The 25357-nt window shown below is 42.7% G+C and overlaps 1 protein-coding gene across 6 annotated transcripts in view; it reads right to left on the minus strand.

Moving 5' to 3' along the window:
• Nucleotides 1-14764: 14764 nt before the first annotated feature.
• ripor2 (RHO family interacting cell polarization regulator 2) overlaps nt 14765-25357 on the minus strand; it is a 259207-nt gene continuing 248614 nt past the window's right edge. For all 6 annotated transcript variants that reach the window (XM_072560835.1, XM_072560830.1, XM_072560833.1 and 3 more), the window contains one exon: nt 14765-15918. In XM_072560835.1, the coding sequence (XP_072416936.1) occupies nt 15818-15918 (101 nt within the window). In that variant the 3' untranslated portion in view covers nt 14765-15817. The remainder of the gene's footprint in view (nt 15919-25357) is intronic.

Consider the following 25357-nt stretch of genomic DNA (forward strand, 5'->3'; position numbering starts at 1 on the left):
GTTTTTGCCCGAAACGTCGATTTCGAAGCTACTTGGATGCTGCCTGAACTGCTGTGCTCTTCCAGCACCACTAATCCAGAATCTTATTGGAGTTGTTCATTACCTGCCATTAATCTGGCATGATTATCAGCCCAAGTCAGTCAATGTTTGGGTGACCGGACGCCAGTGGCCAGTGGTGTACCACAAGGATCAGTACTGGCACCCTTATTGTTTTTTATATATATAAATGATATAGATGGGGGGAGTGTTAAGCAAATTGCAGATGGCACCAACGTTGGTAAAGCGCTTAATAGCAAAGAAGATAGTTGCAGGTTACAGGAAAATATAGGTGGGCTGGTTGGATGGGCAGACCAGTGGCAGGTGGTACTTAACCCTGATATGTGCGAGGTGATGCACTTTGCAAGAAGAATCAAGATGGGGGAGTATTTAATGAATGGCAGGACATGGATCTTGTTGTAATTATTCACAGATCCCTGAAGTCGGCATAGCATGTGATTAGGATAGTTAAGAAGGCATATGGGACACTGACTTGCATCAGTTGTTTGCATACAGTATAAGACCAAGGAGATAATGTTGGAGCTTTGGTCAGACCATGCTGGGATACTATGTGCAGTTCTGGTCACCTCACTATAGGAGGCATGTGATAGAATTACAAGGGGTTAAAAGGGGGTTCACCAGGACATTGCTTGAGATGGAGAAACTGGGCAATAAGGAGAGACAAGATGGGCTTGGATTGTTTTCCTCAGAGCGGAGAAGATGGACAGGGTATGTGATTGAGGTGTATGAGATTACGAGGGATAGAGACAATGTGCCTAGAGAACAGCTATTCCGTTTGGTTGAGGGATCAATCACAAGAGGGGATGGTTTTAGTGTAAGGGGCAGGAAATTCACAGGGAATTTGGGAAAAGAGCTTTGCACTGTGAGTGGTGGGAATCTGGAATGCACTGCTTAGGAAGATCATGGAGGCTGAAAACCTTACAACCTTCAAAAAATATTTGGACAAGCACTTCAAAACCTGTAACGTTCAAGGATATGGGACAGGTGCAGGAAATTGGGATCAGCGCACCTTTAGTGGTTATTATGTTGGTGTAGACTCATTGCGCCAAGGGTCTTTTCTGCGCTACATAAAGTCTATGAAGTGGCAAGTTACATTCATACCACACAATACAGAATTAGACAAGAAATTGCACACAAAATGTGAAATGATGTACATGCTATTTTTGGAGGCCACAATACAAGAAAGTCTCCTGGTTATGTATTGAAGTGGCAAATGAGTGACACTGAGATCAAAGTTTTGGGTGTTGGGGGAGTTATCCTGATAGCAGCCGCAGTCTCCACCCTGGTGCTGCCAAGTCCAGATTGTCATTCTAAAAGATGAAAGACTTAACAGCAATTTCGGTTTGTTAAATATATCATTTCAGTTGCGTGATACGGTAATCTTTTGCTATAAATTTTGTGTCTTATGATCCTGCTCCAAAACCACCTGATGAAGGAGCAGCGCTCCAAACGTTAGTACTTTCAAATAATTCTGTTGGACTATAACCTGGTGTTGTGTGAGTTTTAATCTTGTAGATTGAACATACCGCTGCTCCTGAGCACCAGTGTTGGAGGAAGTGAGTGCTCGTGGATGCGGTGCCGATCAAATATACTGCTGTGTCATGCTTGGTTTCTAGCTTCTTGAGTGTTGTTGGAGCTGCAGTCATCCAGAAGTGAGGAGCATTCCATCAAATTCCAGACTTGTCCCTTGTGGACAGGTTTTAGGGAGTCAGGAGATGAATTATTTCTGCAGGATTCCTAGTCTCCCCCTCTGCTGTGTCAGAAGTTACTTGTAAGGCAAGCCTTGTTCTGTTTCTGGTAACCCCAGGATGTTATTAGCAAAGGATTCAGCAATGACAATGGCATTGAACGACAAAGGGCAATGGTTAGATATTCTCTTGTTGGATATGTACATTGGGTGGTACTTCGGTGGCATGAGTCTTTCTTGCCACATTTCAACCCAAGTCGAGATGTTGTCCAGGTGTTGCTGCATTTGTACACGGACTGCTTCGGTGTCTGAGGCGTTATGAATGGTACTGAACATTGTGAATGTTTCCATTTCTGACCTTATGATGGAGGGAAGGTCATCAATGAAGCAGCTGAAGCTGTCCCGAGTGCTAATTCCAGTAGAAAGCCTTGATAACCAATCTGCTGCCTGATTACTGAAATCAAGTGGGCTTTCTCATCTGTGCTGACTGAAAGTTTCTGCCCTGCAAACTCTCCCATTTTCTGACTTCATCCAAAAACAGAAATACACCAACCCCATCCAATGGTAATGTTGGAAATACTGAAAGTGACATTGAGGAGTGGAGAATGTATAGCAGAAATCATGTAATTAAAGATTGTAAATCTAATTAAACTAGACTCAAACCAAATGAATTAAACCAAATGAAAGTAAATTAATTTTGAAAAGAAGATTTTTTGTCAAATTATACTTTCAATTAGGATAATTTTGTGTGAATTTAGGTTCTTATATTTCACTTTGGGATTATAGTCATTAATATTGTTAATTTTTAATAAAATAAGTGAATTGGTGAATGATATCTATTGCATGCCTGGTTTGAATACCAGCAGTGCAAATAACTGAGATTATTACTTCAAATCAACAGTTCCTTTATGTTCTTTTAAAGTCTTGTTTTTAACTTTCATCACTTTAATTCCAGATGTAAGATAGGTGGCAGAGCTTGTATGAAAATGGATGGAATATTCTTTATTCAGAGAGTTTTACATTGTGAAACTTGCAAATTGCTCAAATGCTTTCAAAAAGAAAGTAGATGAGTTTGTAAGAGTAAAGAGACAAAGACAAGCAGCAAAGGCAGATGGCAGCCCCCTCCCCAAAACTGGGTCCCTGGGTCAGGCACTATGTGTTTTTGAAGAAGTGACTCTATGCTATCATTGCATTGATCCCAGGCCAGTGTACCATTAAGAGTGGGCACGGTTGACATCATGACATGTGAGGGTCCAGTAAAAAGGCACCTTCAGCAGCTACAATGGCTTAATACACCCTCCCAACCACAGCCACAGACCCCATTCACCCCCTGAACCCTGACCCCATACTTTCCTGGGACCTAATAGTTCCTTCCTTACCCCCACCAGACCCAAACTGGCAACCATGCCCACCTCCTATTCACGACCACCAAACACCCACTCTACCCCTTCACACCCTCTGCACCCCCCCCCCCCTTCCCTCCCCCTCACCACAAGACCACTTCAAACCAGCTTGATCTCACACTGGACCCAAGACAACCTCCTCCTCACAACGCTGATGTGACCTGACCTGCTCGATCCTATTTCTCCCACCAATTTACCCAATACACGGCATCATGTCCGTTACCACTTTGCACCCTGGCACCTAGTTCCTTTTGTCTAGATTAGAGTGGTGCTGGAAAAGCCCAGCAGGTCAGGCAGCATCTCCTCGGATGCTGCCTGACCTGCTATGCCTTTCCAGCATCACTCTAATTTAGAATCTGGTTTCCAGCATCTGCAGTCCTTGTTTTTACCCTTTTACAAAGTTCCTCTTAACCCACCTGCCACCCTATCCCCAACTCAGCTGGCACCCTACCCTTGAACCCCATGCCCTCCCAACTGGTATCACCAAGCCCTGAGCAGAACCTCCTCTCACAAATGCTGAACTCCTTTCCTTTGTAAAAGGTTTGCCACTCCTCGGAAAATCCAGCCCTTTATCATGCTGCACGTAATCAGTAAATACAAGGCTGGGCTGATGTGTGCAAGTCTCAGGTCTTATGATGGTGCTCATAGATAGTGTTATTAATAAACTTTGGGACACATCAACAACAAAATCTTCCAGGTACATGATAATTGAGCACAATATTTGACAAGTGTCGATTAATCAAGATAAACCTCATGGGTTAGGCAAAGGCAAATTATGTTAATCTGTTTTCTTAACTATGTAACGGACAGCGTTAATAGTGGATGCAGTACATTTGAACCTCCAAAAAAATGTTTGATAAAGTAGCTCATAATAGATTTGAAAGCAGATTGAAACCCAGGAAACAAAAATGGATGGTGCTAGAGTGGATATTAAGTTGGCTGAATGACAGATAAAGGAGATAGTGGTGACTATCAGTGGCTCAGTGGTTAGCGCTGCTGCCTCACTGCACAAGGGTCCCAGGTTCAATTCCAGCCTTGGTTGACTGTCAGTGTGGAGTTTGCACATTCTCTCTGTGTCTGGGTGGGTTTCCTCCCACACTCCCAAGATGTGCAGGTCTGGGTGGGTTGCTCTTCAGAGGGTCAGTGTGGACTTGTTGGACTGAACTGTTTCCACACTGTTGGGAATCAAATCATAAGAATAGTTGTTTTTGGCCTGGAGGAAAGCATAGGGTAGGATACCTCGGGACACAGTGCTATAATCACTGATCTCCCCTGGGATTTGAAGGACAGGGCTCCAAAGTTTGCAAATGGGGCTGTGCTAATGTAGAAAGTGACTGCCGTAAATGGACCTGTGTGCAACCAGATACACATGGAGTTCATGTTAGTTTGGGAAGATTGAGAGGGAGTCACCCTGGTTGTGAACTTAACAACAGGTTCAAACCTAGAGCTTTCAATGACTGAATTTGCTGAATCTACAGGAATGTTATAAAATCTTGTTAATTCTTAATTAGACTGTTTTGTATACTTCAATTGATCAATGTGTATTTATTGAGAGTTTGGTGCTTTATAGAAACAAAACTCTGAAACATTGGGCAGAATCTCCAGACCTGCATTGAGCTTTTGCAGGCACAGCTGGGGTACTTTTTTGGGCAGGAAGCAAAAACCTTCAGTTTTGTGACAGCAGTTTCACTATTTACTTCTCAGAACCTTTCAGATTCCTATTCAGAAATTTATTAACATACAATGAATGCTCATTAACACAACACACTGAATAAGGTGATGGTCTAGTCGTATTATTGCTAGACTGTTGATCCAGCAAGCCCAGCTAATATTCTGACCTACCTGGGGTTCAAATCCTGCCATGGCAGATCGTGGAATTTAAATGGAGCCATAAAATAAAAATCTGGAATTAACATTCTAATGATGTCTTCAAAGCCATTGCTGGGAAAGGGCTAGCCTATGTGTGACTCGAGACCCACTGCGTTGTGATTAGATTAGATTACTTACAGTGTGGAAACAGGCCCTTCGGCCCAACAAGTCCACACCGACCCATTCTCCTTCACCTAACACTACGGGCAATTTAGCATGGCCAATTCACCTAACCTGCACATTTTTGGACTGTGGGAGGACACTAGAGCACCCGGAGGAAACCCACGCAGACACGGGGAAGAACGTGCAAACTCCACACAGGCAGTTGCCTGAGGCGGGAATTGAACCCGGGTCTCTGGTGCTGTGAGGCAGCCATGCTAACCACTGAGCCACCATGAGTCGTGGTGGACTCTAGGCAATTAGGGTTGGATAATAAATACTGGCCTAGCCAGCGACACTCAAATCTGATGAATAAATATTTGTTTTAAAAAGCTACATTCATGGGCACAATTTTCTGAGCTAAAAATGGAAAGAACTTATGACTACCAATCCTTTTCCTGGCCCCAGTGTGGATCTGAATGCATGGCCTCAGAGTGGACTTAACTCCCAGCCTGAAGGTGAACTCTTGTTTCTCTACTTTTATAATTCATTGCTTTATTTCTTTATTTTTCTAATTCATTTTTCCGAAGAAATTGTACTGAAGAATCTGTACCAGAGTACCTTGATATCTAAGATGACCCTGTAAGTGGTGACTTGTAAACATTTCAATGTACTCATGTGACTGCATATAACAACAAAGCTAATTCTAATTCTAATACGACATATAGGTCTGTGCCACGCTCCAGTGAGTGCAAACTTCTTCAGTTACTTGACTTTTCTTGTTCAAAGCATTTGATTTGTGCAGGGAGTGTTGTCAAACAGAGTATTCTAGGGGTGCAGGTATATTGTTCATTGAAAGTGGCATCACAGGTCGACAGTTTGGGAAAGAAATCATTTGGCTTGCTCGCTTTCATCAGTCAGAGCGATGAGTACAGGAGTTGGGACGTCATTTACAGCTGTACAAGACATTGGTAAGGCCATTTTTGGAGTACTGTGTACAATTCTGGCCACCCTTGTATATGAAGGATGTTATTGAACGGAATGAGGACATGCCACAATCCAAAGGACTAGCCACGTTTCCATACATCAAGAACATTTCTGAACTGACAGCCAGACTACTACGACCACTAGAACCTTGGAGCAGTAGGGCAGTATCGAGGTTGAGGGCCACTTATTGTTCTTCCCTGGGTTAGCCCTGGCAGACCATGTGGGATGTTCCTCCAATGTCAACACAATGTAAAAAGTTGGAAATGTCAGTGTGTCAAAATAACCGGCACAGACTCAATGGGCTGAATGGCCTCCTCGTGTGCTGTAAACATTCTTTGATTCTATTTGCTCAGAGGGCAAGGAAGACTAGGGAATACAGTGAGGATGTAGACACCTCCTGCTTAGTTTTGAACATCCTCCCAGCAGACTGTTCGGGTTCAGGTTCCTATGGTCTCGCATATTCACAGTATCGGCTGAAACCAAGGTGAAACATTTACTCCAGCACTTGAACAAGGAACGCACAGTTCAATTATACAAACGTTCGTGCAGTGCAGTTGCTAGAACATTTGCAATTCATTTGCTACTTGATTCCACAAGGTGGCAGTCTCTTGATTATTATCCTTCAATTATCTTTCAATTCTCATGTGCATAGTAGAAAGATAAGGAAAGTAGATTCAGTTAGACAGCCAATTGTATTCAAATAAATAATTTCAATTGTAGCTCTAAATACTGAGTTCTAGTAATTAATGGACAAATCACTGATCAGTAAGTGGTTTGGAGGGGAACTTGCATGTGGTGGTTCCCATGTGTCTCCTGCTGTTGTTTTTCTAGATGGAAGACGTCGTGGATTTGGAAGGTGCTGTCTCAGGATCTTCAAATCTCTGCAGTGCATCTAATAGACAGTACATACTGCTGCTTTTGAACATCGATGGTGGAGGGAGTGGATGCTTGTGAATGTGGTGCCAATCAAGTGGGTTAGGAGAAAGTGAGGACTGCAGATGCTGGAGATCAGAGCTGAAAAATGTGTTGCTGGAAAAGTGCAGCAGGTCAGGCAGCATCCAAGGAACAGGAGAATCGACGTTTCGGGCATAATCCAGTGGGTTGCTTTGTTCCGAATGGTGTCAAGATTCTTGTGTTGTTGGAGCTGACCCATCCAGGCAAGTAGAGAGTATTCCATCGACTCCAGACTTATAGATGGTGGATAGGCTTTGGGGAGTCAAGGGGTGAGTTACTCACTGCAGGACTTCTAGCCTCTGGTCTGCTGTTGTAGCCACTGTGTTTAGTTGAGTTTCTGATCAATGGAAGCCCCAAAGATGATAGTAATAGGGGATAGTGGCGGTTAGGTTGTCTCTTATTGGAGTTGTTCATTACCTGCCATTAATCTGGCATGATTATCAGCCCAAGTCAGTCAATGTTTGGGTGACCGGACGCCAGTGGCCAGTGGTGTACCACAAGGATCAGTACTGGCACCCTTATTGTTTGTTATATATATAAATGATATAGATAAAAATGTGGGGGGAGTGTTAAGCAAATTGCAGATGGCACCAACATTGGTAAAGCGCTTAATAGCAAAGAAGATGGTTGCAGGTTACAGGAAAATATAGGTGGGCTGGTTGGATGGGCAGACCAGTGGCAGGTGGTACTTAACCCTGATATGTGTGACGTGATGCACTTTGCAAGAAGAATCAGGATGGGGGAGTATTTAATGAATGGCAGGACATGGATCTTGTTGTAATTATTCACAGATCCCTGAAGTCGGCATAGTATATGATTAGGATAGTTAAGAAGGCATATGGGACACTGACTTGCATCAGTTGTTTGCATAGAGTATAAGACCAAGGTGATAATGTTGGAGCTTTGGTCAGACCATGCTGGGGTACTATGTGCAGTTCTGGTCACCTCACTATAGGAAGCATGTGATAGAATTACAAGGGGTAAAAAGGGGGTTCACCAGGACATTGCTTGAGATGGAGAAACTGGGCAATAAGGAGAGACAAGATGGGCTTGGATTGTTTTCCTCAGAGCGGAGAAGACGGACAGGGTATGTGATTGAGGTGTATAAGATTACGAGGGATAGAGACAATGTGCCTAGAGAACAGCTATTCCGTTTGGTTGAGGGATCAATCACAAGAGGGGATGGTTTTAGTGTAAGGGGCAGGAAATTCACAGGGAATTTGGGAAAAGAGCTTTGCACTGTGAGTGGTGGGAATCTGGAATGCACTGCTTAGGAAGATCATGGAGGCTGAAAACCTTACAACCTTCAAAAAATATTTGGACAAGCACTTCAAAACCTGTAACGTTCAAGGATATGGGACAGGTGCAGGAAATTGGGATCAGCGCACCTTTAGTGGTTATTATGTTGGTTTGGACTCATTGTGCCAAGGGTCTTTTCTGCGCTACATAAGTCTATGAGTTACATTCATACCACACAATATAGAATTAGACAAGAAATTGCGCATAAAATGTGAAATGATGTACATGCTATTTTTGGAGGCCAAAATACAAGAAAGTCTCCTGGTTATGTATTGAAGTGGCAAATGAGTGACACTGAGATCAAAGTTTTGGGTGTTGGGGGAGTTATCCTGATAGCAGCCGCAGTCTCCACCCTGGTGTTGCCAAGTCCAGATTGTCATTCTAAAAGATGAAAGACTTAACAGCAATTTCGGTTTGTTAAATATATCATTTCAATTGCGTGATACTGTAATCTTTTGCCATAAATTTTGTGTCTTATGATCCTGCTCCACAACCACCTGATGAAGGAGTAGCGCTCCAAACGTTAGTACTTCCAAATAATTCTGTTGGACTATAACCTGGTGTTGTGTGAGTTTTAATCTTGTAGATTGAACATACCGCTGCTCCTGAGCACCAGTGATGAAGGAAGTGAGTGCTCGTGGATGTGGTGCCGATCAAATATACTGCTGTGTCATGCTTGGTTTCTAGCATGGTTGCAGCACACGACAGCACACAAACCAACAGCCACGCTCAGACAACAACTCACCAGAACAAAGGACCCGATACCCAGCATGAGCAAAACTAATGTAGTGTATAAAATCCCATGGAAGGACTGCACAAAACACTACATCGGACAAACAGGAAGACAGTTAACGATCCGTATACACGAACACCAACTTGCCACGAAACGACACGACCAGCTATCCTTAGTAGCCACACACACAGACGACAAGCAACATGAATTCGACTGGGACAACACTACCATTATAGGGCAAGCCAAACAGAGAACAGCCAGGGAATTCCTAGAGGCATGGCACTCATCCACAGACTCTATCAACAAACACATCGACCTGGACCCAATATACCGGCCACTACAGCGGACAGCTCGAACTGACAACCGGAAGCGGCAGAGACAGGCCACTATAAATGCCGGAGGAAACAGCACAGAAGCGCTTCACAGGAGGCTCCCAAGCACTGAGGATGTCACCTAGACAGGGGACGAAACGTCTGCAAGACAAATTTCCAGCTCGGCGAACAGAACCACGTATGATCAGAGTTTTGTTTTGCCTCTTCATTGAACTAGGGTTGATCCCCCAGCTTGACAGTGTCAATAGGAAGGAGGATATGCTGGGCCATAAGGTTGTAGATCATATTTGAATACATTTCTGCTGCTGCTGTTGGACCACAATGTTTCATAGATGACTAGTCTTGAATTACTAGGTCTGTTTGAAGTCTACAGCACAGAGGGATTTGGAAGACCCCACAAAAAGCTCACATACACGTTCAGAGGATAAGAGGGAAGGCACATATAATGTTAGCCTTTATTTCAAACTGAATAAAATATAAAAAATAGTGAGATGTACAGATTTGATACAAGGCACTAGCACCCCAGTTAGAATACTATGAACAGCTTTGGGCTCCTTATCTAAGGAATGATATACTGGCATTGGAGACAGTACAGGGAAAGTTCACTGGGCTGATACCAGGTATGGAGGGACTGTCTTAGGATGGGTTGAGTAGGTTGGATCTATACTCATTAGAGTTGGAAAAATTGAAGCTTCTTATGACATCTAGCTGGTAGATGCACAGAAAGATTGTTTCCCTTTGTGGGAGAGTCTAGGACTAGAGGACATAATTTCAGAATAAAGGATCACTCATTTTAGGCAGAGATGAGGAGGAATTTCTTCCCTCTGAAGGTGACGGGTCTGTGGAATTCTTTATCACAGAAGGTTGTCAAGGCTGGATTGTTAAATATATTCAATCTGAGACAAACAGATTTTCATCTCTAAGAGAATCAAGGTTATGTGGGAAAAGCAGTGCAAGCTGGTTAAGGATTAGTAGCCATTACCTCATTGATTGGAGGAGGAGACTCGATGGACTGAATATCTACTTTTAAGTGTTATGGTCTTACCGTAAAGCAGATAAGTATTTACGAGAATTGACAATAGGTTCATGGTAAATTCAGATTTTTTTTAAAATTGAATTGCCATGCTCAGATTGAAATCCAAGTCTCCAAAGTATGACCTGGATGTGTAAGACAGTGACAATGCTGCAATGCCACCACATCCCCTGGTATTTACCGTATATACTCGAGTAATAGTCGATCTCATGTAAAGGCCGACCCCCGATTTTTGGCCAGATTACCTGGACGTTTCCATATATCTCATGTAAAAGTCGAGCCTACTTCTTCACAGATAACAGATCGACATTTATGAGTCAGTATGCCAACCGTCATGTCCTGTTCTAGTTTTCCAGTCCGCTAGCTGTTCTGCTCTGCTACCGGTCTTCCAGTCCACTGGCTGTTGTGTTCCCCTCCAGGTTTTTAGAATTTACCATAATTCTTTATGTTTTCTGTTTATTTGTTTACAGATCAGTTGAGCTTCTGCTAATGCCATGCTATGAATTTTGACGGGCATGAATTTCAGCCTCCATGTAATAGTTGACCACATAAAGTTAACCTTTAAAAATTTAACTATTTCTCAAGTATGTACGGTAATGGAACCTGTGTGCTGTGTAGGATGAGATATGAGGCTATGGAGTGGGTGTAGTGGGGAAATAAAGAGGTATGGAAGGTAAAATGGAGCATGGGATATGGAAGTGGTATGATGTGAGAGTTAGAGGTTTAATGACTGTGAATTAAACAGGGTTTATGACCTGATCCATGGAAGCAAGCCATCTCCCACCTGGCCTTACCGTTCACCCAAGTCTCCATGCTGCCTCATGCCAGCCACGTGAGGCAAGAGCCTCCATTTCAGCCCACACCCAAAATATCAGGTGAGTGGGCTGCTGTTTTGAAGTTGGAAACTGAATGTTGGGAAGTAGCCACGATTCCCAGCATGAATGTAACGATTCAGCGTCATGTCTCCAGAAAAGGATTAGATTGTTGCCAACTTTGAGCCTGTTCCTACGCTCACTGGATACTCACATCTCCAGAAACCGAGGTCAGAGTTTAAACACAAGGACTGACCATTTAAGACAGAGATGAGGAAACTTTTTTCCCTCTCTCAGAGGGTTGACAGTCTTTGGAATTCCATGCCTCAAAAGGCACTGGATTCAGGATTTTTAAATATTTTTAAGGCAGAGTGAAATAGATTCTTGTCAAGATTAGAGTTGTGCTGGAAAAGCTCAGCAGTTCAGGCAGCATCCGAGCAGCAGGAAAATCAACATTTCGGGCAGGGGCCCTTCATCAGGAACGAGGCTGGGAGCCTCCGGGGGTGGAGTGATAAATGGGAGGGGGCTGGTGCAATAGGTGGATGGAGGAAGGGGTAAAGGTGATAGGTCAGAGAGGAGGGTGCAGCGGATAGGTGGGAAGGAAGATTGGTAGGTAGGACAGGTCACGAGGATGGTGCTGAGCTAGCAGGTTGGAACTGGGATAAGGTGGGGGGAGGGGAATGAGGAAACTGTTGAAGTCCACATTGATGCCCTGGGGTTGAAGTGTTCCGAGGCGGAAGATGAGGCATTCTTCCTCCAGGCGTCTGGTGGTGAGGGAGCGGCGGTGGAGGAGGCCCAGGACCTGCATGTCCTTGGCAGAGTGGGAGGGGGAGTTGAAATGTTGGGCCACAGGACGGTGGGGTTGATTGGTGCGGGTGTCCCAGAGATGTTGCCTAAAGAGCTCTGCGAGAAAGCGTCTAGTCTCCCCAATGTAGAGGAGACCACATCGGGAGCAACGGATACAATAAATGATATTGGTGGAAGTGCACGTGAAACTTTGATACCGAGGGGCTGAAAGATAATCGGTGGCTTGCAGCAATGTAGAGTTGACGCTAAAACCAGTTCAGCTATGATTTTATTGAACGGTAGAACCGATTTTAAGACCCAAGAGGTCTACTCTTGTTCATTGCTGAAAATGTGTTGCTAGAAAAGCGCAGCAGGTCAGGCAGCATCCAAGGAACAGGAGAATCGACGTATCGGGCATAAGCCCTTCTTCTGGAATGTAGAGGGGGGAAGAGAGCTTCTTCAAGGAAGGCATCCTTGTAAGAGGATTCGCAGTAGGTTAAAATCTTCGAGGAGAAAGTGAGGACTGCAGATGCTGGAGATCAGAGCTGAAAATGTGTTGCTGGAAAAGCGCAGCAGGTCAGGCAGCATCCAAGGAGCTGGAGAATCGGCGTTTCGGGCATAAGCCCTTCTTCAGGAATGAGGAAAGTGTGTCCACTTGTAGAGGGAGGAAGAGAGCTTCATTCCTGAAGAAGGGCTTATGCCCGAAACGTCGATTCTCCTGCTCCTTGGATGCTGCCTGACCTGCTGCGCTTTTCCAGCAACACATTTTCAGCTCTGATCTCCAGGATCTGCAGTCCTCACTTTCTACTCTTGTTCATTGTCAGTATGGATTGACCGAAGCAGTCCCTGAACAATGATGGTGAATAATTCAGTTGTAGCCTGCACCACAACCTGACAGGGATAGTTAGACTCAATAGAGATCAGGATTTCAACTGCATGGGGTAAACAAATAAAAAGCTGGATACAAATCACAGCGTACTAAAGTGGCAGTGTACATCCCAGTGTTAAACGCCTATTTCATAAGTATCAGGTCACCAGAATGAAGGGCAATTGAAAGACACATTTTTGAAGATTAACCTAACAAACATGATTCTTTAGTACTTCATAGCATCCAACAAATATAAACTGAAAGCAGTTTGTAAAAAAGCTCTTTCTAGCAGGCTTGGTGTGCTTCACCTAATTAAAGATTGCACTTGCTCGCTGTGACAGAAAGGATGCTTCCCACATTAAATTATTAACAAATCAAAGTTCATTTGTTTAAATTTATCATTTTTAACCTCAGATCAGCAGCACACAGAAATAAATGTTTAATTTTCATTTTGATGTGAATCACAGAATTTTACAGTACAGATGGAGGCCATTCAAACCATCATGTCTGTACCGAACTCAAAAACAGCTACTCAGCTAGTCCCATTCTTCAGTCCTATTTCTGTAGCCCTCTAAATTCATCACTTTCAAATACGTATCCATGTGCAATTCACCTCCACCATTCCCTCAGGCAGTGCGTTCCAAATCCTAACAACTCTGCCAATAAAAAGGTTTCTCCTCATCACATTCTCAGCTCTCATGCTAACAATCTTGAAATTGTGACTCCTAGTTACTGACACACAACTGGTGGACACAGAATATCTTTCTTTATCCTGTCAAAATTGTTCATGATTTTGAACACCTCAATAAGGTCACCTCTTAACTTTCCCTGCTCCAAGCAGAATAGCCCAATTTCTCCAATCTCTCCTTGTATCTAAAACCTTTCATTCCTGGCATCATTTTAGTAAATCTTCTTTGAACTCCCCCCAAGGTTGTTCCTTAAATAAAATGGCTAGAACTGACCACAATACTTTAAATGTGGTTGACCAATGATTTGCAGAGGTATTGCAAGACTTCCTTGCTTTTATACTCAACGTATCTACTTATGAAACAAAGGATTCTAGAAGCCTTCTAAACAACTGTTTCAACTTGCCTGGCCGCTTTCAGATAATCATGTACATTAACCCCACGATCCCTCTGCTCCTGTACGCCACTCATAGTTGTACCATTGAGGCCTGTATTATCTCCATATTTCTTCTATCAAAATGCCTTACTGCACATTTCTCTGCGTTGAAGTTCATCTGCCAGGTGACTGCCCATTTTGCCAACTTGTCAATGCCCTGCTGTTCAGCATCATCCTCGCAACTCACTACTCACCCTCGCTTAATATCATTTGCAGATGTACAGATTTTGCCCTCTATGCCCATCTCCAAATCATTTATATAAATAAGAAACAGCAAAGGTCCCAACACCAATCCCTGGGGAACACCGCTTTCAACTCAGCTCCAAACTGAAAAAAGCCCATCTATACCTACCCTCTATTTCCTATCTTTTAGCCAACTTCTAATGCATGCTGCCAAGGACCCATTGATCCCAAATATTTTTAATTTGCCAACAAACATGCCCTTGACAAAGCCATGTTGATGGTTTAGTATTATCTTTCTCTTAAGTGAATATTCAAAATATCCCATACTATGGCCTTCATCAGTTTTCCCACTCTTGATGTCAAACTGACAGATCTGTAGTTTCCAAGGTTATCATTTCCTCTTTCTGAAACAATGGTGTTACATTTGCAATCCTCCAGACCACCAGGATAAACTCTGCATTCAGAGGCCTTGAAAATTTCTGTGAACAGCTCCGTGACTTTTTCCCTCAGCAATGAAGATGTTGTAAGAAGGACAAAATGCATACTTGAAATTTTATTTTAAAAATGCCACCTAGATAAACAAAAAACTTGATGTTTTTTTTCCTCCGAAAGACAAGGCAAGGAAGTTGAAATTTCAAACAGACTAGTTACAACATAGTATCTGAGCCAGAGATATGCCTCTTTAATAACTGCACCTATTCATTTGTAGGTGATGCAACTCTCAAGTCTTTGTTCGTTCTGACATTCTGCAGGTAAACCCTGATCTGAATATTTTATAAATTAGTACCACAGTCTCACACTCTTAAATCTATCATCTCTGGCATATATTGAGACCAACCTTTCAGCTTCATGTACAACATATTTGGAGGAGAGATCGTGCTTTGTAGGAAGAGTATTTTAAGCATGAAACACATACAAGATCTATAGGTACCGCATTATTCAGGTGATGATTGTCATCGTCTGTAGAATTTTTTTTTGCTTCTAGATCCTCGTGGCTGAAACATTGCATCTGACATGGATGCAAACTTTAAAGGGCCACTCCCAATTGCACTGCACTCACCTTTCTTACAGACCCAGTATCTTTTTGGCTTTTGTTTCACCCATTTGGCCAAAACATGGCCATGGGACAGCAGAAAGCTAAAAGAAAGTAAGAATATATGAACCAGAGCTGCACTATATACATGGCGTACCCTGATAACTCAAGTCAAAAATGTGCAAATTAAAAAAAATGTAATGCCAGTGTGATCTCAAAAAAACGATAAGAAATGGGAAATTCAGTAGTTAAAACATTTCACTTAATTCTAAATAAATTAACACAAAATAAAGTGATTTCCGTGGAGTTTGAACAACTTTGGTAAAATGTTTGAATGAAATAACTCATTGATTCATTTGTTTCCTCTTTGGATGATGTCATGTGTGTTTGACTATTGTTGGGGAAGGCAAACTGCCAAGTGAAAGGTATTTGATTCAGCGTGAGCAGTTCTGGTTCTCCTGGACATTGCCACTAGCATCCTTCACCCTCAATGCAGAGTTTGTGCAACTTCCATCCACATGGGCAGGTTGTAATACTGAAGCGTGGTGCAGCGGTCCCTTTTAAAAGGCAGTGCTGACCGCATTTCCTCGTCTTCCTGCAAGTTGCACCATATCCTGAGGGACTTTGTCCAACTGCTCATAAGCCAAGCAGCCTTCTTCTCCTGGGAAAGGAAGAATTGTGGGAGATGAGAATGATGTGATTACAATTAGGTTGTGACAGTTTTGTACACACATTTTTAATATAGCGAACATCACAATGATCGAAATTTGCACGATGGATCATAATTTCGTTGAATTTTAGTTTACAACAAGAGCATTTCACTATTGTGTTCTGTTAGGAGTTGTACAACAAGAGCCCATTACCTTCCCCATACAGTGTAGAATTTCTCTTTATTCTGGATTCTGGCTCTTCTTATGGTACACCATTCTAATATTCTAGCAACTCCCTGCACAAAAGAACACTTCTTAACCACTCTCCTCTCTCTCTTCTAGTGATTGTTTTAAACTTAAGCTCTGAGCTATGGAAATTGATTTTTCTGGATTTATCTAAACAAAACCCTCTGCTTGTAATCTTTTCAACCCAAATCCCTGAAAAGAGCTTCACTTTCTCTCGTCTTTCCTCAATACCAAAGCCTTCCACTGTTCACACCATTGACATTTTTCCAAATAAAGGAAACTATAACTTAATAGTGGAGAAAGTGACGACCTGAAGAAGGGCTGAAGAAGGGCTTATGCCCGAAACGTCGATTCTCCTGTTCCTTGGATGCTGCCTGACCCGCTGCGCTTTTCCAGCAACACATTTTTCAGCTACAACTTGATAATGCAAACATTCCTTTCAGTCTTATTTTCAGTGAGTGCTATTCATTGGATCAACTAAGAGGCTTGAAACTAATCAAAGATTGAGCCTCACTTCTCAATAATATTATCTGGGGCAACTCCAGTTTTTCATTGCGGATTCACAGACAGTTCACCCACTTTATGATGAATATTGACAGCTTCTCAAAGGTAAGACCCAGAGAGAATTAGGAAACTGGGAATGCCACAGTCTCAGGAATGGAAAGGAACCGACTTGCTGCAATGGGATCTCCACAAACATAGTTTTTCAATACACTGCTTTTGGTGGTGTGGTCACACCTTCTACTGCAGAGACTGCTGGAGAATCTCGAGCCAAGCAGGTTAATCTCTTGCTCTGTTCATTGTTAGCTTATTTCCAAAAGGGGGCCAAAATTAGGTGATAGCCTCCTCATTTAAATACATAAGGGTCTAACATCAGTTTTACATGTGCATCATGGATGTCTGAAGTATGGCTTGTACAAATATCAAGGTGAATCCATGTTTCAGGGCATGTCATGGGTTATTAGTCCCTGAAATTGACCCTTGTTTTGCCACTTTACACTCACGAAGCAAGCCAAACAAGATTCACTTTCTATTCCAAAATTCACACTCTACTCTCAAGATGGAGGATGGGGAAAAGATTGTGGCTTTAAGAATCGCTCCTTTGTTGAGGCATTTTCAGTGTTGGAGCTGATTGCCTCGAATCCCAGGAGCAGTAATTACCGTTTTCTCATCTGTTGCACTGTTTTGGAACTTGGGGGGAAAAATAGATCGAAACAAAGGCACTTTAAAAAGGAGGATGAGAGGGACAAAGACAGTGACCACATGGTCTGTGATTCAAAAGGAGAAAGCAACCTACACCCAGGTTCTGACCCAGCAGTAACTTGCACAACTGCTCACTCTGCTGTCTGGGTTCAAGTATCTCTGCACATAGGAGTTCATTCAAAGAAAATAAACATCACTGACTATGGAGAAACTTGTGTGTGGAATGCTCACAGCAGAGGAGCAGCTACGTGGCTTTTTAAAATGTAACATTACTGTTTTTCTTTTGTAAATCTACAATAGTGGCATGTTGTTATTGAGATCCGTCTTTTGAGTAAACTTAAAAAATATAAAAACAAAGGTACTATTTTCCAGATCTGTAAACAGTTAAGGTGCAAAGATGACCTTTAGGAGAATGATGTGCTGTTCCTGTCGGATGTGGGAAATTAGGGAGAGTTTCCACGTTACCAATGATTATGTCTGCAGGAAATGTCTTTGGTTGTGAATACTATCGGATTGCATGGATCGATTGGAGCAGCAGTTAGAGACAATGAGGAATTTACAGGAGCTAGGGGATGTGATGGATGGCAGTTGCAGTGAGGGAGGGAGGGAGATAAACCACAGATACAGTCAGGTAGATGGGTTGCCTTCAGGAAAGGTAGGAGAGGGAGGCAGGCAGTGCGGGAGTCACCTATGGCTAACCCCATCTCAAACAAGTATACTGTTTTGAAAAATGTAGGGTGTGATGAACTCTCAGGGGAATATAGCACAAACAGCCAGGTTTCTGGTACCAAGGCTGGCTCTAATGTAATGAGGGGTATACTAGATTCCAAGCAATCAACTATGACAGGGGACTGTCTAGTTTGAGATGCAAATGGACTATCTTGCAGCTGATGGCAAGACTTCAGAATGGTGTGTCACTTCCCTGGATCCAGGATCAAAGGTATCTCAGAGAAGGTGCAGTGTATTCTCAAAGGGGAGAGGGATAAAGTACAAAGAAAATTACAGCACAGAAACAGGCCCTTCACCCCTCCAGGCCTGTGCCGATCTATATCTTTATCAAAAGCTGCTGTCTATTTTCTAAGGGTCTGTATCCCTTTGCTCCCTGCCCATTCTTTCATCTTTGTAGATCCATCTTTAAATGATGCTATCGTGCGCACCTCTACCACCTCCACTGGCAACGCATTCCAGGCACCCACCAACCTTTGCACAAAGAACTTTCCACACATTTATCCCTAAAGTTTTCCCCACTCATTTTGAACTTGTGACCCCTAGTAACTGAGTCTCCCACTCTTGTAAAAAGCTTCTTGCTATCTACCCTATCTGTACCTCTCATGATTTTATAGACCTAAATCAGGTCTACCCTCAACCTCTGTCTTTCTAATGAAAATAATCCTAACCTACTCAACATTTCTTCATAACCAGCACCGTCCATACCCAGCAACATCCTGGTGAACCTCCTCTGCCCCCTCTCCAAAGCATCCACATCCTTTTGGCAATGTAGTGACAGAACTGTACGCAGTATTCCAAATGTGGCCGAACCAAAGTCTTCTACAACTGTAAAATGACCTGTCAACTCTTGTACTCAATACCCCAACTGATGAAGGAAAGCATGCCGTATGCCTTCTTGACCTGGGGTGCATTGCCACCTTCAGGGTATAATGGACCTTAACACCCAGATTTCTCTGTACATTAATTTTCCCCAGGACTTTTCCATTTCCTGTATAGTTCGCTCTTGAATTGGATCTTCCAAAATGTATCACATCGCATTTGCCCGGACTGAACTCCATCTGCCATTTCTCTGCCCAACTCTCCAATCTGTCTATATTCTGCTGTATTCTCTGACAGTCCCCTTCACTATCTGCTACTCCACCAAACTTAGTGTCATCTGCAAACTTGCTAATCACACCATCTATGCCTTCGTCCAAATCATTTATGTACATCACAAACAATAGTAGTCTCAGCACAGATCCCTGTGGAACATCACTGGTCACAGTTCTCCATTTTGAGGACCTCCATTCCACTATTAGCCAGTTTTCTATCCATCTAGCTAATACACCCTGGACCCTATGCAACTGCACTTTCTCCATCAGCCTACCATGGGGAACCTTAAGAGATGCCTCACTGAAATCCATGTACCAGCAGGAGGTCGGTGTACACATTGGAACTAACGGCATAGCAAGTGAAAAGGATAAGATTCTGAGCAGGGAATATAGGAAGTTAGGCAGGAAGCTAAAATGTAAGTCCTCAAGGGTGGTAATATCTGGATTACTCCCAATGCCACAAGCTAGTGAGGGTAGGATTAGGAAGACAGAGCAGATGATTGTATGGATGAAGAGCTGGTGTAGGAGAGAACGAATCACATTTTTGGATCATTGGAATCTCTTCTTGGGTATAAGTGACCTGTACAAGAAGGACGGATTGAACCTGAATTGGAAGGGGACTAATGTGCTGGAGGTGAGATTTGCTGGAGCTGCTTAGGACGATGTAAACTAGTAAGGGGAGGGTGGTAGGACCCAGGGAGATAGTGAGGAATGAGATCAGTCTGAGTCTGGTACAACTGGGAAAAACAGTAAGTGAAACAGTCAGGGCACACAGGAACAAAGCAGAGGATGAGGTAGGAGTGATAAATTAAACTGCATTTATTTCAATGCAAGAGGCCTAACAGGGAAGGCAGATTAACTCAGGGCATGGTTAGGAACATGGGACTGGGATATCATAGCAATTACAGAACCATGGCTCAGGGAAGGGCAGGACTGGCAGCTTGATGTTCCTGGATACAAATGCTACAGGAAGGACAGAAAGGGAGGCAAGAGAGGAGGGGGGAGTGGCATTTTTGATTAGGGATAACATTATGACTGTATTCAGGGAAAATATTCCTGGGAATACGTCTAGGGAAGTTATTTGGGTGGTACTGAGAAATAAGAAAGGGATAGTACTGTAGATTCCCCAACAGTTAGTGGGAAATTGAGAAACAAATTGAGAGATCTTAGTTCTCTCTAAGAATAATAGGGTGGTTATGGTAGGGGAACTTAACATTCCAAAAATAGTCTGAGATTGCCATAGTATTAAGGACTTGGATGGAGAGGAATTTGTGAAGTAATTTTCTGATTCAGTATGTGGATGTACCTACTAGAGAAGACTTACTCTTGAGAAATAAGGCAGGGCAGATAACTGAGGTGTCAGTGCGGGAGAACTTTGGGGCTCGCGACCATAATTCTATTAGTTCCAAGATAGTGATGGAAAAGGATAGACTAGATCTAAAAGTTGAAGTTCTAAATTGGATGAAGGCCAATTTTGACAGTACTAGGCAAGAACTTTCAAATGCTGATTGGAGGCAGATGTTTGCTGGAAAATGGGAAGCCTTCAAACATGAGTTAACAAGAGTCCAGAGACAGTATGTTCCTGTTGATGTGAAGGGCAAGGCTGGTAGGTGTAGGGAATCCTGGATGAGAAATTGAGATTTTGGTCACTAATAAGAAGGAAGCATATATCAGGGAAAGACAGTAGAGATGGAGTGAATACCTAGAAGAGTATAAAGGCAGTAGGAGTATACATAAGGAAATCATAAGGGCAAAAGGGGGACATGAGATAGCTTTGGAAAATAAGGCTAAGGAGAATCCAAAGGAATTTTATAAATATATTAAGGATGAAAAGGTAACTAGGGTGAGAATAGGGCCCCTTAAGGACCAGCAAGGCCACCTATATGTGAACCGCAGAAGACTGGGGAAGGTGGTTACTGTGGAGAAGAACATGGGAGATATTGAACTTGGGGAAATAAATGGTGACATCTTGAAAAATGTCCATATTACAGAGGTAGAGGTAATGGAGGTCTTAAAATGCATAAATCCCGGGGACCTGATCAGGTCTACCCTAGAATTCTGTTAGAATCTAGAGAAGTGATTGCTGGGCCTCTTGCTGAAATATTTGTATCACCAATAGCCACAGGTGAGGTACCAGAAGACTGGAGGTTGGCGAACATAGTGCTATTATTTAAGAAAGTGGTAAGGAAACATGAGGAAACTATAGACCAGTGAGCCTGACCTCGGTGGTGGGCAAGTTGTTGGAGGGAATTTACATGTATTTGGAAAGGCAAGGACTGATTATGGATACTTAACATGACTTTGTGCATGGGAAATCATGTCTCATGAACCTGATTGAGTTTTTAAAAGAAGTAACAAAGAGGATTGTGAGGGGAGAGCAGTGGACTTGATCCAATGTGTACTTCAATAAGGCGTTCGACAAGGTTCCCCATGGGAGACTGGTTAGCAAGGTTAAATCACACAGAATAGAGGCAGATCTAGCCATTTGGATACAGAACTGGCTCGAAGATAGAAGACAGAGAGTGGTGGTGGAGGGTTGTTTTTCAGACTGGAGGCCTGTGACCAGTGGAGTGCTGCAAGGATCAGTGCTGGGTCCACAGCTTTTCGTCATTTATATGAATGATTTGGATGTGAAGATAGGACATATGGTTAGAAAGTTTGCAGATGACACCATAATCGGGGGTGTAGTGGATAGTGAAGAAGGTTATTTCAGAGTACAATGAGTCCTTGATCAGATGGACCAGTCAGCCAAGGAGTGGCAGATGGAGTTTAATTTAGATAAAAGCGAGATGCTGCATTTTGGAAAAGCAAATCAGAGCAGGACTTATACACTTAATGGTAATGTCCAGGGGACTGTTGCTGAAGAAAGAGACCTTGGAGTGCAGGTTCATAGTTCCTTGAAAATGGAGTCACAGGTAAATAGGATAGTGAAGGCAGTGTTTGTTATGCTTTCCTTTATTGGTCAGTGTAATGAGTACAGGAGTTGGGAGGTACAGGACATTGGTGCAGCTGTACAGGACATTGGTTAGGCTACTGTTGGAATACTGCATCCAATTCTGGTCTCCCTGCTATAGGAACAATGTTGTGCAACTTGAAAGGGTTCAGAGAAGATTTACAAGGTTGTTGCCAGGGTTGGAGGGTTTGAGCTGTAGGGAAAGGATGAGTAGACAGAGCTACTTTCCCCGGAGTATTGGAGGCTGAGGGATGACCTTATCAAGGTTTATAAAATCATGACGGGCATGGATAAGGTAAATGGACAAGGTCTTTTCCCTGGGGTGAGGGAGTCCAAAATTAAAGGGCATAGGTTTAAGGTGGGAGGGGAAAGATTTAAAAGAGATGTAAGAGTCAACTTTTTCGCATGGAGGGTGGTGCATGTATGGAATGAGCTGCCAGAGGAAGTGACGGAGGCTGGTACAATTGCAGCACTTAAAAGGCATCTGAATGCATATATCAATAGGAAGGGTTTAGAGTGATTATGGGCAAATGCTGGCAAATGGGATTAGACTTATTTAGGATATCTGGTCAGCATGAACGAGTTGGACCGAAGGGTTTCTTTCTGTGCTGTAAATCTCTGTGACTATGACACTAAGTGATAACTTGTATATTTTCAGCATTACTATTTTGATATTTTTGCCATTTCTCCCTATATATAAACATTTGATCCCCTATATTTTGTTATCACATTCATCAACTTTTAAATATTTGGTATTTGCATGATAAACTCCCTCATCTCTTTCACTAGTAAGGAGGCAATTAGCCTTGTGGAATTGTCCCTGGAACTGTTAATCCAGAGACCCAAGTAATGTTCTGGGAACCCAGGTTAGAATCCCACCACAGCAGATGGTGGAATTTGAGTTCAATAAATATCAGGAATCAAGAGTCTAATGATGGTCATGAAACATCTGATTCAATAATGCCTTTTATGGAAGGGAACTGCCATCTTTGTATGGTCTGGCTGACTTGTGACTCCAAACCACAACAACGTAGTTGACTCTTAACAATTAGAGATGGACAATACATGCTGGCCTAGTCAGCAAGGCCCTCATCCCATAAACTATTTTTAACAAATACTGCTACTGTGAAAATTAGATGTGCAAGCAAGGTTTAGCTAGTCTACTCAAGTTCTAAATTTGGCCCACTGACCATGATGTCAGTTTAGAAACAATTAAATTTGTTAATGCCAGTCAAATGTCAGCCTTTTGTTCTGAGCTGATAAACAGACAAAAATTACATTAGTTCTGCTGAAATGACTAATCCAACGATTTTAAAAAAAACGTGAGACTGATGGAACAGAAACAAGAAGATAGGGTTGATGAGTGATAACTCTGCAGAGCTGAATATGCAGTGCGGTGCTGCAGTAAATGCATATAGTCAGGTTTGATCTGGCAACAACATTTTAATCCCGTAATCCTCCACTAAATAGGGAAAACTCAAACTGGACTATGAGTCAGCAGACACCCCCACCCCCCCTCTCCCATCAATCAATTCACTTAATGAATTATCCATTTCATATTGGCTGAATAGGCAAATAAGAAACCTTGCAAATGAGCAAGAATTGTAGAGCAACTGGTAGGAAATTCAGCAGCCAAACCTGCAGCAGTGCTGCTTTCTATTACTATCAATAGAAAGATAACATCCACAATCTCCCAGGCTAGTCTAATGTGATATTCAACCTGCCCAAAGACCACTAGTGTGGTGCACACACCCCACCTTCCAAATAAAGAGATCTATCTGTATGGGGCAACACAAAGCCTGTTGGTCCCAGTGTATCAGTTGCAAGCAATTCCATCTTTTTTTTAAACAATTGTTTCCCATCAGCAGCGAGAATCCTCCTGCTGGTCATTTCCCCTGATGGGAGTAATCAGCAGCCTCAGTATGAAACCAGCTTCTGAGAGGGATACTACAACCTTTGGTAAGAATGTAGATTATTGGGTAATATCTCCACTTATCCCCCTTGGAGACTATACTGTTGAGGGTAATTGGAAATTATATTATGCATAATTTGCATTATGTGACAACCTTCAACTGCCACATTTTGTTGGAAAAATAGTTCTACTGTTCTCTGCTTGCTGGATGTTTGGATATGAGCTTGAAAGCTAAGTTTATCATTTCAAGTCCTAGCTGTGTTCCTCACACGTTGGCTCATTGGACAGAGTCAATAGTCTTAAAATAAAGATGGCAAAAGACTCCATCACTGATGCACAGTGCTAGCAATTTCTACCATCTACAAGATTCACTGTAGCAGTTCAGCAAGGCACTTTCACCAGGATCTTCCAAACCTGTGACCTCTGCCAACTGAAAGGACCGACATGGGAGTATCATAACCTGAAAATTCTCCTCTAAGCTACATATTAATTCCTTCCATGTTACTGAGTCAAAATCCTGGAATTCCTTCCCTAACAGCAGTATGGATGAATCCACAGTAAATGGAATGCAGTAGTTCAAGACAGCAGCTCGCCAACACCTTTCCAAGAGAAATTAGGGAGGCACAATAAACACTGGCCTAGCTAGTGAAGCCCTCATCCCTGAGGGGTATGGATAGGGTAAATAGGCAAAGTCTTTTCTCTGGGGTCGGGGAGTCCAGAACTAGAGGGGATAGGTTTAGGGTGAGAGGGGAAAGATATAAAAGAAACCTAAGGGGCAACTTTTTCACACAGACGGTGGTACGGGTATGGAATGAGCTGCCAGAGGAAGTGGTGGAGGCTGGTACAATTGCAACATTTAAGAGGCATTTGGATGGGTATATGAATAGGAAGGGTTTGGAGGGATATGGGCTGGGTGCTGGCAGGTGGGACTAGTTTGGGTTGGGATATCTGGTCAGCATGGACGGGTTGGACCAAAGGGTCTGTTTCCATGCTGTACATCTCTATGACTCTATAAATAGAAGGAAATCTTTAATACAACTCATTGCAACTTATCTTCAGTGATTTCCATATGCCAGGCTCAGGAATTAACGTTTTGTGTTTGGGAGACAGGAGAATGAAAGAAAAGTGTAAAAAGAAAGTGTTATTTCTGCTGACCATGAAGGAACTCACTTTGGAGCAATGTTAACGCTTTAAACATTATAACGTTTCATTCTCACACCGACTAGCAATAGTAAAAAATTCAAATGTAAATTCTGTGGCAGAATTATATCAATTTTAACATGCTGAAGCAATTCCACGTTTCCCTAGGTACAATC

Source organism: Chiloscyllium punctatum, chromosome 41 (genome assembly GCF_047496795.1).
Source record: "Chiloscyllium punctatum isolate Juve2018m chromosome 41, sChiPun1.3, whole genome shotgun sequence".
Lineage (NCBI taxonomy): Eukaryota > Metazoa > Chordata > Chondrichthyes > Orectolobiformes > Hemiscylliidae > Chiloscyllium > Chiloscyllium punctatum.